The sequence below is a fragment of the Equus caballus genome, chromosome 2 (genome assembly GCF_041296265.1).
Source record: "Equus caballus isolate H_3958 breed thoroughbred chromosome 2, TB-T2T, whole genome shotgun sequence".
Taxonomy (NCBI): Eukaryota; Metazoa; Chordata; class Mammalia; order Perissodactyla; family Equidae; genus Equus; species Equus caballus.
This window is the reverse complement of record NC_091685.1, coordinates 85,983,305-85,998,647: the sequence shown is the minus strand read 5'-3', so window position 1 is coordinate 85,998,647 and position 15,343 is coordinate 85,983,305. Positions and strand designations below refer to the sequence as shown.

The 15,343-nt window shown below is 38.2% G+C and overlaps 1 protein-coding gene across 4 annotated transcripts in view; it reads right to left on the bottom strand.

Annotated features, from left to right (window-relative positions):
* The window catches only part of RNF175 (ring finger protein 175), a 48,792-nt gene that overhangs the window by 14,082 nt on the left and 19,367 nt on the right, over nt 1-15,343 (bottom strand). For all 4 annotated transcript variants that reach the window (XM_014737991.3, XM_023636415.2, XM_023636416.2 and 1 more), the window contains exons 4-5: nt 4,964-5,118; nt 688-795 (exon numbers count right to left, since the gene is read on the bottom strand). In XM_014737991.3, coding sequence (XP_014593477.2) covers nt 688-795; nt 4,964-5,118 — 263 coding nt within the window. The remainder of the gene's footprint in view (nt 1-687; nt 796-4,963; nt 5,119-15,343) is intronic.

Genomic DNA, 15,343 nt, shown 5'->3' with positions numbered 1-15,343 from the left:
AAACGGATTTCATAGGTACCAAAAACAAAATTCTAGAGCAGTGCTGTCCAATGGAAATATAGATTGGACATATACAGAAAATTTAAATTTTCTAGTAGCCACATTAAAAAGGTAAAAAGAAACAGATGAAACAATTTTACCAATACATCCAAAATACTATAATTTCAACACTTAGTCTATACAAAAATTATTTTTTTGTCCTGTCTTTGAAATCAGTGTGTATTTTACACTTAGAGCACATCTTATTTCATATTTTGGGTGCTCAATAGTCACATGAGCTAGCAGCTACTGTATTGGATAGCACAGTTCTAGAGGTTTTAAGGAAAAAGCTGTATTGAAGGAAATAACACTTCAGAATTTTGTGGAAGGGAAATTTGTAGGTTAGTAAGAATTACTCTACCACAAATGTAGGCCTACTTTTAACAGAGATCTTTTACATTTGCAGATCAAGTATAGATTCTCTTTAAAGCTTATAATTTTTTGAGAATTTTTTAATCTGTGGGTTTTCTCTTCCTTTTCTAGTGGTTTCCCCCAATGATATCTACTATACCAATGATATCTACTATAAACAATGTGTGCATGGAAAATTATAGGGCCAAATGTGGCTTCCAGATACAGAGAACTTGACAAGGTGAACGACACAAGCAAGTGCTTGGAGATATTAATGTCCTAACTAGAGACACTTACTTGAAAAATAAATTGAATCCACACATTGTAAACATGATGGCCAAATAACCCACAACACCAAATGCATAGCTGAGTTTGTAGATCAGAAGAAACCATTTGTAGACCAATCTGTGGAGTGAAAATGGGGAGAAACACAGAACATATTATAAAGTATTTCATCTTTTTCAAACATTGTTGGAAGTCAATTTTTCATTTCTAAAATTCTATTAATTATGTAATATACAGAATATAAGTATATTATCTCAGCTAAACTCAATAATAATCTAGAATTTTAATATACTATCAACAAGCAGTATATAAATAGTACTGTCATGCACGTGTTTCTATGTAATGTGCATACCTAAATTCATCATAATTTATCTATGTTCCTCATGTAAAAATGGCCTTCAGGAATGGTTATTCTACCTGCGCCCCTGCCTCCCTTGCTCCCCTCCTTTTCTCATTTGGCTCTCAGGTTAGCTTAGAGTGGTTTTGGCAGGAGTGCCTTGGAGGCGAGCAAAAGATGGGAAGAGAAGTCAAGAGGGGAGACCTCTTCCCCCAGGAGTTTCTCTCCCTCCTGCTCCTGCTGCCCCTCAGCCCCAGTGGGGATATCATAAGTAGTGGGCCCAGCCCTCATCCCATCTCCTGTCCACGCAGAGCCCCTCCCCTAGCCCTGGGATGAAATTACAAGGGCACTTCAGCCTTGGTTTTTTTCTGCTATGTGGACGGGTCCTTTGTGTGTCTCAGCACTCACCATGACTGCTCCTAAGGCCTTTCCTTCTTCCAACAAGGTCTAAGTGGAGAAGTGAGAGGATGGGGTCGGAGGGTGAGATTGGAAGTGATCTAGAAGGGAGCCCTGTACCCTGTTTGTTTCCTTCATCCCTGGCAGTAAAAGCCCTCAGAAAAACTACAGAAAGAGCCACGTGGCTGCTTCATGCCCGGGAGAATGTGGGAAGAGGCTGGCAGCCTGGTTCCATTGCTGGTGCACCACAGCAGCACAGCACAAGGGCTCCCCCACTGGAACAAGAGATGGTGGAAGGAGAGGGAGCAGCTGGGGGCAGATATCCTTGGTGCCCAGGGAAAATAAGGGAGTGGCTGGAATGCCTGCTCACAAGTTTGAACAATGGCAGGAGGCCCTGTCTGCCCCTCAGCCATTCTCTCCACGTCCTCCTGAAGCCCCTCTCCTGCATTCCACTGCAAACTCCATTGAGTCTTGCTCCAGAGACTTGGCCCCACCCTCTCATCTCCAACCCCCATCCCCCGGCACCCTGTCACCAACTCTCTCAGCTTCCCTGGCTTCCTTCCTGTTGGAGCAATTGCACCAAATGCTCACGTTCTGTGATATTACAGTGTTATTTTAAAAGATATTCTGCTTCATTCTGGATTCATTCAAATCCCAGTCAGAAGGGACCTTCTGAAATATTACAGTTTAAATGGAGGTTTGTGGGCTAGTCTGAGGAATGAATTGACATTTATGTTATTTCTCCAGTGAAATGCTTTCCCCACATCAAACAACTGACATACAGGGCTATCTGGGCGGCACCTCCCCCTCTAGACGTAATCCTGCCCATGGGAGGGGTTGGCACTGTGGAGTTACCTGGAGCAGGAAACTCACATGGGCTGCACAAAGTGGCTCAAATCCCCAAGAGGCTGTCCTCTCTCAAGGGGGCCAGAGAGGGCTTTTGGGGTCTTTCTGCTATAGAGACTCCTTGGGCCGTCAGTCCTTTTGATTTGCTGGTGCTGAGCAGTTTGGATCATTGCTCAGTACAGCCTAATGGAGGAGAAAGTTTGTGTAGCTAAAAGGGGTGATGATGGGAAAAGCGCCCAGCTCTGAGGCTCTCCCCCTGCGCCCCACAACACCAGCCGTTTCCTTGAGCTTCATACATACTCGACATACCCTCTCTCTGCCTCGAGGGGCCCCTGTCAAGGTTGTGCCAGCATTAGAGGTGTTCCTGATTAACAACTTTTTAAACCGCAGTTTCTCTGTGTGAAGCAGTTTGTTGATGTATTTAAGCCACAGCATGCTGTCAGGAGCAGCGTTTTGCATTCTAGTAGTCTTTGGGTGATTCTGGGTTCCCTTTCTTACTGCCTGTGGGATCTTGGCCACCCTACTTAGCATTTCTTCCTATGATTGCCTCATTTATAACACCAAGACAACACTGGCTCTTAAAGTAGTTCTGAAGATTATGTGAGATTAATGTTTAAAAGACTTGGCACAATAAATAAATGCTCAATATGTCATATCATTGTTACGGATGTGTTGGATTTGCCAAATCGGCCCAGCCCAGAATCTTCCTGCTTATTGGCGGTAAAAATTTCTAGAGCACTGGAGTCCAGAACGCCCTTGCTACTCAGATTACACTGGAAGGCAGATCAACCAGATTAGAAATTGTGTTCACATTTCAGCACAGCCTCCACAAAGGAAGGCTTGGCCTTGGGTTGGAATTGATGTGATCAAGCCCAACTCTTTGTGGCCAGCATGTGGCTTGTTTACAAGCCTGAACATTGCTTGAGAGGCAACCCAACTATAGCAGAGGGGAAACCCACTTCCCCTTCTCTGTTACTCTGTCCCATAGAGAGGGCTTGGTATACCCTGGGGAGGAACAGCCAGTTTTTAAGCTGCAGTCCTGCCGGAGATGACTCCTCTTGGGTTTGCCTTCTGCACCATGCCCATTGGCTCCCACCAGCTTTCCTAGCCTGTAATGAAATCCTCTCCTTCCAAATGGAAAAGACCTAAGACGTGACTTACCTATAACACGATGATTAAGCAAAGATCCATAAAGATCCTTAGGGCCTACTACCTCTCATAAACAGGAGCTTCTTTTTCCAGACTGCTTTTCTAGAAGAAATGCCTTTCCCATTATTGTCTCTTCAAATGGCAGCTAGGTCTGCTTAAAATGTTAGAGGAGTTTCTTAGCTCTCAGACTATGTCAGGGTTTGTAGCTGTGCAGGCAGGAAGAAGCTAAAGTGGATGCACAGTGGGCATGAGAAGCAGAGGGCATGGGACGCTGGCCATGGGAGATACATCAGCGATGGAGTGTATGACGGCAGCATTTGAGTATTTCTTGTAATGGAGTTCTGCATTGAATGAGCTGATGTGCACAGAAACACTGCGTTTAGCTAGAGAATTCGTTACACGATGGAAAAGTGAACCACTTGTGTTGAAGTACAATATAGATTATATCCAGGGGATGAAAACAAGTACAGTTCAATTCATCCAAAATTTAGACTTTCACAAGTCTTAAATAACTTGCCACATTTTGTAAGAAAGAGAAATGGTGTCATATGTCCATTTACTGATGGGGAAACCAGGCCCTACAACAGCTATCTAAAATCCCAAACTGGCCAGGTTAGAAGATCTCCTAACACCACCCCAAAGCTCTTCCTAAAGTGGGATTAAATTGCAATACTCATAAACCTGAATTCATTTATTTGAATTTCAATCTTTATCCTTACATTTATCTATCTGATTTCTCTCACTGCATATTTCCCTTCTCCAAATTAAAAGGAAAAGTTGATATTTGTCTCTCCCACTTTTTTTAGAGGATTGAAAACACATATCTGAATGGCTAACCAATCAGAAAAATATCTCACAGGAGTTGTGATTTATTCTCCAATGAAGATCAGATCTTGATGTCATCTTATTACCATTTAATACCTTACACAGTTTCTCTTTATCTCATCAGTTTTATCTGGATTCAGATTTAGAATCTATCTATGGAGAGTGAAAGCAAATCCATGGGCATATCATGTGATTACAAGCACTTTGGAAAGATTTGTGAATGATACGATGGAATTATATGAATGTCATGAGGTTGGCAATGGTAATTAAAAAGATCATTGGAATGTGAAATCCTCATTTGTTAGAGTAATGAGCTGTCCATTACTTATGACTTATCAGACATAAAATACATGCATAGTTGTTAGAAATACAAACTTCCAACTCTTGCTCTATTTTAAAGTGTGTGTGACACAACTGATTGTGGAATGAAACAAAATGCTGAGTTGAAAATAAACAGGCAAATAGTGCTCTAGAAAATTTAAACACTAGTTTCACTTCTCTTTCTCCTGGCCTTCACTAGCTAATATCTGAAGTCATAAATTCTACAGGCATGTCTAAATCACCATTAAATAAGGAATGTGAACTGACGGCAGTATAGCTAATCTCCAAATGGTTTTGCTAATAAAGGCAAAAGTGTAGCACCCTTCTCTCCCATCCAGGAAAATGGAAATTAAATATACTTTTTAATGTTTACAATAAAAGGGAGGGCGGGGAAGGAATGAATGGAATACATACCGTGGTGTTCTCCCTGACAGGGGTTTTCGGGTAGCTCTGAAGACGATGTAACTGGTAATGACTGAGAACATTCCCCACATAGACAGAAACCGCCACCAGTACAGTTTTATCGTGAAATACAAAGGGACAACCCACATCTGCAACAGGGTCACCAGCTGTCAGAGAAACGAACAGAAAGTCCTTTCAATGACGGAGGGTCCAGAATGGCATGTGCACTATTAAATGGGTTCAGAAGCTACTCTGGGGACACCACCTTCGCCATCATGTCTGTAATGTACACCAGGTTGATGATCCAACTGTAGGCTGTTCTGTACATGCAAAGTTATGGAGCAGACTGCCACAATTATCTGAAAATTCGATGGGAAATTATCCAAAATATCCACCTTCTGTCACCTCCTTTCCTCTGGGTGTTTCAGATGAAAGCAACTTTAGGCTTCAACAGCTATGTGATTTTGGACAAGTTAGCCTCCCTTTGGTTGTAAGATTGAGGATAACAATGCCTGCTTCCTTGTACTGACGGAGGTGGGGATCAATGATATCACAGATGGGAAAGTGCTCTGGAGCCGAGGGGCTGTTGCTACTGTCACATGCACAAGTGCAAATGCACAATGATGTCAAAGGAGGAAGTGGTGTCCAAGCGGCTTATGGGACCTCTTCTGCCTGCTGTCCCAGTGCACTCTGCAGGTTAACCCTGGAATCCCAACTGTCGGGTTCCCTTGCCCCTGACGATTGGATTTGCACCCCAACATTTTGCTTCTTGTTTTTCCTCTTTAATTACTGGTGCCTTTTCCAGGCAGCCCAAGATGTAGACCAGACTCTTTCCTGTTCCTCTGTGTGTAACCCCTTTGTGGCCTGTACCACTTCCCTGAATCCGAGGAGCCTTCAGAGGGTTCTTCAAGTTGCCTGGCCTCAATCTCACATGGCAGGAAGCAGGACAGACTGTTCTGATGGGCTGTGGGTCAATGACTTGATATGGTTACCATAGTGACTCTCCTACTCTTTGGATCAGGCCTAACACCAGCTCTTAACTTCTCTTGTGAAAAGCAAACAGGTTTAAACAACAGCAGTAATCTTTGGTCTTTTATGTTTTATCACATTCAGAGTAACCATCTATTATTTGCTCAGCACCAATATAAGTAAGAGGGGCATGACAAAGAGGTTTTGTCTCAGGTATGGACTTTAATTGGTGGTGGCACCTGGCAAGGTTCTGTTGAGGAGGATTCTGAGCCTGGGTCTTGGTTTAGTGGTAAAGAGTATCACAACCGGTTAATTATGTCTGCTATCAATGTGTAAAGAGTTGTTAGAGCACGCATGTCACATATTTGTCATCTGAGTATCAAAAAGACTGCCGTCATTTATTTGTTTTCTTTGCTTTCTTCATCTTCGTGATAAAAGGAGGCGGCTTAGAAAAAAGAGCCTACGGTTATAATTTTGGATCCTTTGATAAGGTCTTGGCTATAATAGTCTTAAGGTCAATAACCAAAATTATTTGAGGACTTCAAGATGTAAATGAAAAAGGCAAGGCCACAGCCATTCTTCTTTCCATGTCAAATAAGAAGACATTTTGAGGCTTTTCCTTCTCTTTTTATTGCTTCATCCCCATAAACAGCCTGGATCTGAAGTCTCCTTAGAGTTGCTCTAAATCTTCTCCCAGAGAACGCTAGAGTTGTTATTATACAGACGCATTCAGACACAAATACACATGCAGCAAGTCTGAGGTACCTATCTGGGGGGTTCAGGAAAAAATATCTGTAACTTATTATTTTTGTTTTTAAATTCCAGGCAGAATTACTCAGATACTTGTTTTAATTTTCCATCCTACTTTGTAGGTTTGGTCAAAGCTAATAAATGAGTTGGCACCTTTATTTATGAACTCAAGATAAATATACATACCCAAACAGGAAAAACAGGCTTTACTTAGGGAAGTAGGATAGTTTCCACAACGGTTGGAAACCAGGTAATCAAGACTCAAGATACACTTACCTTAGCACTCAGCATTAGCAACTGTTGATAACAAAAGTGTGAAGCCCCTTAAAAAATTTCATCCGTATGTTGGTCATTTATTTTCTATAGCTGATTATGGAGATAGTTGTCTATGATAAATTATAGATTTTGACTTCTTTTAGTTCATTCCTTCTGACATTAAAGAAGGAAATGGGCACGAACCCTATCTTTCAAAAGCTGATCATCTGTCATTTGCATTTTTCATCTTTCTGTTTTAAGAATTTGATTCATATTTACATTTTCCCCATAAAAATGCTCAAGTTTTTAAAAACAAGATGTTGAGTCAGTTCATTTTAGTTCAGTGAAACTACCATGCTCCTTTATTTTCTACTTTAGATTATAAGCCAAAATTTAGAGGACTAATTCACTTTCTCAAATCCGTGGAGTTACAATCTATAGTAGTTTGAAGCAATGATTGGACCATATTTTTATGAAACTAGTTGTCTCCCTGTGGATCTATAAGTACAACCCATTTCTGGAAGATCCCAAATTTCTCTTACTTGATGCCTGGATTTAATTAACAGTGAGTAACAATGTTCAAATGTATAGACACATTACTTTTTAAAAATAGGCCTTGGAGATTAGAAATAAAAGGAAAGCAAAAAATCATTACAATGTATTATATATGCAAATAATTTCTTAATGAACTTTAGAGGGTACACCCAACACCGTATTTTCTCAACATGCAAGGAGAAAGGTCAGAAATTTGCATTATGAATTCAATAACTATATGAGAAGTCATTTTAAAATGAGGGCCACATTTCATAGCAATTTAAAAAATTCTTTATCAATTTCCAGAGCAGTTAAAAAAACTTCTCATTTTTAATAGTAACTGCCACATATGAAATGTAGGAATGTTGTGCCTCATAAATAAACACATGAAATATGTGAAATCGAGGAGCATGCATGCAAAGGAGGAAGCCTGGCAGCTGGGACACATTAATAATGCCAGAGGGGTCACCATCTGGGCATGTGCATATAAAACACATCTGCACTCCTGGCAAAGGGCAGCCCATGCATCTGGATCACATCACCCACGTTCTCCCCACCCAAGCATTGTGGCAGAAGGAATTTCCTGACAAATCAGAGGCTGCCCAAAGGTACCATGTTTTTCCTTGTAGCCATGCACATAATGAATCTGAAAAGAACTGCAAATCAAGTCAAATAAAAGATATCTTTTCATTTGTCTAATTGTACAGAATGATGAATGGGTCACACAATATGGGGAAAGAAAGAAAGAAGAAAGAGAGAGAGGGAGAAAGAAAGAAAGAAAGAAAGTTATATGCTATTCATTTCCTTTGCTCTGCAAATCCCAAACTATTTGCAACCATTTGTGCACGTGTCTGTGTGTATTTGTATGGGTAGGGGCGTGGAGGGAGAGCAGTGGGATGCTAGAGGTAAGCAGAAAATTATCGTGTAAAGAAATGGTTCCAGGAAATATTGCTTCCATCAGTAAAAAGGCAATGAAGGAAAGTGTGAACGCAAATTGAACAAGAAAAGTACGGAATCTTGGCATGTGAAGGGCTCTTTGAAATTCACTTGGTCCATATTTCTATCTTCAAATCAATTCAGACTGTTAATTTTGCTATTTAAATTCTTAAAGGAGATTCTGCAATGTTGTGTATGTATATATGTAACTATGTATGTGAGTATTTGTGCCTTGCTTCATTTTAAGAAGACTTGAACAGACATAATGCTTTATTGGTATAGTAATACGTTCTAGAGTTTCACAGCTATTAATAGGCAGGAAGTTTGATCTAAATAGAGAAATGTTTCAATCTGTGGCAAATTATTTGCCTGTGTATCGAGACAAGTTAACAGTGTGTCTGAAATCCAGATTCTGTCTATGTAGTCATCAGATCTTCTATTGATTTGAAGGGAAGTAGAAAGATTCTTTCTTGGTGCCTCTCCCCTATTTCCTGCAGATATGAAAAGTAGGATACATAAAAGAAAGTGGAGAGGGTGGTGTTGAATGAAATTTTATTTTTAATTAAATGCTGTAAAAAGCATTTGGAAACAATTTAATTTTGAAGCTCTGCCATGTCTCCACCATATCAACACTACCAGCTGGAAAGAGAAAAATTCAAATATCCAGATGCTTGGTCTACATTGTACTGAAAATGTGACTATTTGCAAACACCCAGGTATTTAGTAGTATCCCAAACAAAAGAAGAACTTTCCACTGTCTATCTTCTTTCTCTCTGCACTTTTTGGCATCACCTAGGAGCAGTAAATGCTATATTTTTAAACTTTACCTTCTAAATAACCTGGTTCCTTTGCTTTACGTATTTATATTAAGCTGCTCTGATGTACACAGCTCCAACAGACCACCGAACAGAACCTGTCCAGACAAATTAAATGATCACTTCAGAAGACAGACATATTTGTTAAAAGCTGGACCTGAAAACGTTCTGAGCTTTTTGGATCGGTCCCTCACCTCTGAAGTACATGGTCTGAATTATGCATGAAATAATGTGAAAATAATAATACTTTATGCACAAAAAACAACACCTTAGGGTATAAGTAATATGTATAAATAATAATACCTTCACTGTACAAAGCTGTTCACACATATTCTGTGTGCACTTCCTACTTTTTTTCTGGCTCCCTACTCCAACAATGGGCAACATGGCTCCCACCGTCTACCATCTATTTACTTAACTGTTCCATTCCAGTATGCATATACAGCCATCCCTCAGTTTCATGGGGGATGGGTTCCAGGACCTCTACGGATACCAAAATCTGGGCATGCTCAAGTTCCTTAGTCACTTCCATATCCTCAGGTTCGGCAACCACAGATTCAACCAACCACAGAGATTGGTTGAATCCATGGTGCAGAGCCTGTGGATACTGAAGGCCGACTGTATACCAGTATCAGAATTGTTAATGCATACTCCCCTGGGAAACAATTTTATCAACTAGGGTACAGTGCTCATATGCAGTTCCTATCGCCTTAATCTTACAGATACCTCTCATTTCCAAAGGTACTTAGAGTAGCACTTTTCCCTTCCAATTCCCTCCAGTGAGGCTGTTTCATCTATTGTACTGCAGTTAGATTCTCTTGTCACTGTCTGTATTTTTCCCTGGGATTCTCCAACCTCCCAAATGGTTTTTTTAAAATTTACATACTTTAAGGTCCAGTCTTTGTGCTGTATAGTTCAGTGGGATTTGACAAATGCATAATCTCTTGTATCCACGATTACAGTATCATACAGATCAATTTCACTGCCCTAAAATCCCCGTTTCACTTGCTTATCCCATCCTCTTCCCTCCCTGAACCACTGGCAACCACTGATCATTTTACTGTCTCTATTGTTTGCATTTTTCAGAAGGTTGTATATTTGGAGTCACACAGCATGTAGGCTTTTCATATTGGCTTGTTTCACCAAGATTCCTCCATGTCTTTTCATGGATCAATAGCTTGTATCTTTTTATTGCCAACTAATATTCCATTGTATGCATGTACCACAGTTTGCTTATGTTTTCTTTATTTTAAAGGACATCTTAGTTGCTTGCAGTTTTGGGTGATGATAGACAAAGATGCTATAAATATTTGCAGGCAGCTTTTTGTGTGAATGTAGGTTTTCAGTTCAGTTGGGTAAATACCTAGTAGTGCGATTACTGGATCATATGGTAAGACTATGTTTAGCTTTGTGGAAGCCTGTAGAACTGCCTTCCAAAGTGGTTTCACCATTTCGCATTCCCACCAACAAGAATTCACGCTGCTCCACATCCTCATCAGCATTTGGTATTGTCGGTTTTTTGGATTTTAGCAATTCTAGTTGGTATGTGTTGGTATCTCATTACTGTTTTCAGTTGCAATTCCCTAATGACATATGATGATGAGCTTCTTTTCATATGCTTATTTGCCATCTGTAGATCTTCCTGGATGAGCTGTCTTTTCAGATCTTTTGCCATTTTACTGAGTTATTTCCTCAAGATTGAGTTGTAAGTATGTTTTGGGTAACAGTCCTGTATTGCATATGTGTTTCACAATTACTTTCTCCCAGTCTGTGGCTTGTCTTTTCATTTTTTTAACAGTATCTTTCACAGAGCAGTTTATAATTTCAATAAAATCTGATTTATCAATATTTGGTTTCAGGGATCATAAACTCTTCACCAAGCCCAAGTTCACCTAGAATTTTTTCCTATGTTATCTTCTAGAAGTTTTGTAGTTTTGCATTTTATATTTAGGTCCATGATCCATTTTGAGTTAATTTTAGTCAAAGATATAGGTTCTACGTCTCGATTCTTTTTTTTTTATGGATGTCCAGTTATTCCTGCACCATTTGTTGTAAAGATTATCCTTTCTCCACTAAATTGCCTTAGCTCCTTTGTCATACATGAGTTGACTATATTTGTGCGGGTCTATTTATGGGCTCTCTATCCTATTCCATGGATCTGTGTTTATTCTTTTACCAATATCACATTGTATTGATTACTACGGTATTACAGTAAGTCTTGAAGTTGGGTAGTGTCAGTCCTCCAACATTGTTTTTCTTCAGTTTTGTGCTGACTATTCTGGGTCTTTTGCCTTTCTATATAAACTGTAGAATCAGGTTGTTGATAGTCACAAAATAGCTTGCTGGACTTTGATTGGGATTGTATTGAACCTATAGATGAAGTTGGGAAGAATCGACATCTTGATAGTATTGAATCTTCCAATCCATGAACATGAATATCTTTCTGTTTATTTCAGGCCTTCTCAGTTTTTTGCATATAGATTTTTTACATATTTTGTTAGATTTATACCTAACTATCTCCTTTTTTGGGTGCTATTGTAAATGGCATTGTGTTTTAAAATTTCAAATTCTAATTGTTCATTGCTTGTATATAAGAAAGCAGCTAACTTTTGTTTGTTGCCCTTGTCTCCTGCAACCTTGCTGTAATCACTTATTAGTTTCAAGAGTTTTTGTTGATTTTTTGGAGTTTTCCATATAGACAGTCATGTCATCTGCAAACAAAGATGGTTTTATTTCTTCCTTCCCAGTCTATATAGGCTTTCTTTTATTTTTTTTGTCGTATTGCACTAGCTAAGACTTCCAGTACACTGTTGAATAGGAGTGGTGAGAGGGTACATTCTTGCCTTCTTCCTTATCTTAAGGGGAAAGCATTCAGTTTCTCGCCATTAAGTATAATGTTAGCCCTAGGTTTTTTGTAGATAATCTTTATCAATTTGAGGAAGCTTTATTCCTAGTTTGCTGAGAGTTTTTTATATGAATTGGTGTTGGACCTTGTCAAATGTTTTTTCTACATCTGTTAATATGATTATATGATTTTTCTTCTTTCGCCTCTTGATGTGATTGCTTGCATAAATTGACTTGTAATTGTTGAACCAACCTTACATATCTGGAATAAATCCCACTTGGTTGTAGTGTATAATCCTTTTTATACATTGTTTAATTCAATTACATCTATGTTCACGAGAGATATTGGTCTCTAGTTTCTCCCTCTTGCAACGTCTTCATCTGGTTTTGGTACTAGGGTAATGCTGGCCTCAAAGAATGACTTCTGACATGTTCCCTCTGCTTTTACTTTCTGGAAGAGATTGTAGAGAACTGGTATTATTTGTCCCTTAAATATTTGGTAGAATTCACCAGTGAAACCATCTGGACTTGGTGCTTTCCTTTTTGGAAAGTTATTACTTATTCAATTTTGAAAAATAGAGATAGGCCAGAGGAAGGAGGTGGGGGGGTGGGTGAAATAGGTGAAAGTGGTCAAAGGGTACAAACTTCTAGTAAGGTATATCATGGTGACTATAGTTGATGATACTGTGATGTGTATTTGAAAGTTGCTAAGAGAGTAAATCTTAAAAGTTCTCATCAAAACAAAAACAAATTGTAACTACGTATGGTGATGGATGTTAATTAAACTTATTGTGGTAAACATTTCACAATATATACATATATCGAACCATTATGTAGCACACCTAAAACTAATACAATGTTATATGTCAATTATATCTCAATAAAAAATAGATGTACGCCTATTCAGATTATCTTTTTCTCTTTGTGTGAGTTTTGGTATAGTTTGTGTCTTTCAAGGAATTAGTCTATTTCATGTAAGTTATTCAAATTTGTGGGCATACAGTTGTTCATAACATTCCCTTATTTTCTTTTTATGTCCATGGGATCAGTAATGATGACCCTTCTTTCTTTTCTGCTATTAGTAATTTGTGTTCTCTCTCTTATTTTTCTTAGTTAGCGGGCTAGAGGTTTAGCAAATTCACTGATCTTTTCAAATATCAGCTTTTGGTTTCATTGAGTTTCTCTCTTGATTCCTTATCTTTAATTTCATTGATTTCTGCCCTAATTTTTATTATTTCTTTTCCTCTGCTTTGTGCAGGCTTAAATTACTCTTCTTTAGTTTCCTAGAGTAGTTGTTGAATTTACTGATTTTACGTTCTCTTCTTTTCTAATTATGCAGTCAATGCTATAAATTTCCCTCTAAGCATTGCTCTTGCTGCATCTCACAAATTTTGATATGTGGTATTTTCATTTTCACTTAGTTCAAATTATTTTTAATTTCTCAACTCCTTTTCTTTGATGTGTGTGTTGTTTAGTATTATGTTTCTAATATCCAAATATTTTGGGTTTTTCCAGTTTTCTTTTTTTTTAAACAGATGTTCTAGGTCTTTTTTCTTTTTAATTGCAATAACACTGGCTTATAACATTATATAAATTTCAGGTCTACATCATTATATATTTTGTTTTCTGTGTAGATTACATCATGTTTACCACCCAAACACTAATTTTAATTCATCACCACACACATGTGCCTAATCACCCCATTTGCCCTCCTCCTTCCCCCCTTCCCCTCTGGTAACCACCAATCCAATCTGTGTTCCTATGTGTGTGTTTGTCATTGTTTTCATCTTCTACTCATGTGTGACATCATACGGTATTTGACTTTCTCCTGATGACTTATTTCACTTAGCATAATATCCTCAAGGTCCATCCATGTTGTCACAAATCGCCAGATTTCCTCATTTCTTATGGCTGAGTAGTATTCCATTGTGTATATATACCACATCTTCTTTATCCATTTGTCCCTTGATGGGCACCTGGGTTGCTTCCAAGTCTTGGCTACTGTGAATAATGGCCAGCTATCTTTCTGTTATTGATTTCCAATTTAATTTTTGTGATCTAAGAGCATACTTTGTATGATTTCAATTCTTTTAAATTAGTTTTGGTGTGTTTTATGCTAAGAATGTGATCGACCTTGGAGAATGTTCCATGTGAGCTTGAAAAGAATGTGTACTCTGCTGTTGTTGGATGAAGTATTCGATAGTTGTCAATCAGAGCAAGTTGATGGATGGTGCTATTCAGGTCAACTATATCCTTACTAATTTTCTTTCTGCTTGATCTATCAACTACTGAAAGAGGATGTTGAAATCTCCAACTGTACAGTAGATTTGCCAATTTCTCCTTTCAGTTCTATCAGTTTTTGCCTCATATATTCTGATGCTCTGTTGTTAGGCACATATACATTAAGAATTCTTATGTGCTTTCGAGTAACTGACCCCTTTTTCATTACATAATGCCCCTCTTTATCCCTGATAATTTTTTTTGTTGTGAAGTCTGCTTTATCTGCAATTAATATAGCTAGTCCAGCTTCCGTTTGATTAGTGTTAGCATGACATCTTTCTCCAAACCTTTACTTTTAATATAGCTGTATTTTTATAAGTGAGTTTCTTGTAGACAACATATAATTGGGTCTTTTTTTTAATCCACTGTGACAATCTCTGTCTTTTAACTGGTGTATTTAGATCATTTATATTTGAAGTGATTATCAATATAGTTGGATTAATATCTACTATATTTGTAACTGTTTTCTGTTTGTTGCATTTGTTTTTCTTTTTTCCCCCCTCTTTCTCTCTCTGCCTTCTCTGGTTTTAAGTGAGTATTTTATGATTCCATTTTCTCTCCTCTCTTAGTATACCAATTATACTCTTTAAAAAAGTGTTTTAGTGGTTACCCTAGAGTTTACAATATACATTTACAACTAATCCAAGTTCATTCTCAAATTACACTATAGTGCTTCACTGGTAATGAAAATACCTTATAGCAGAGTAATCTCAAGTCCTCCTTTTCATTTCTTAAACATTGCTGTCATTCATGTCACTTATCCATATACTATAATCACCCAATACATTGTTACTATTACTACTTTGAACAAATAGTTATCTATTAGATCAATTAAGAATAAGAAATAAAAGATTTTATTTTACCTTCATTTTTTCCTTCTCTGACACTCTTCTTTATGTAGATCTGAGTTTCTGACCTGTATGATTTTCCTTCTTTCTGAAGAATTTCTTTTAATATTTCTTGCAGGTAAGGTTTACTGGTGATGAAATTCTCTCATTTTTTGTTTGTC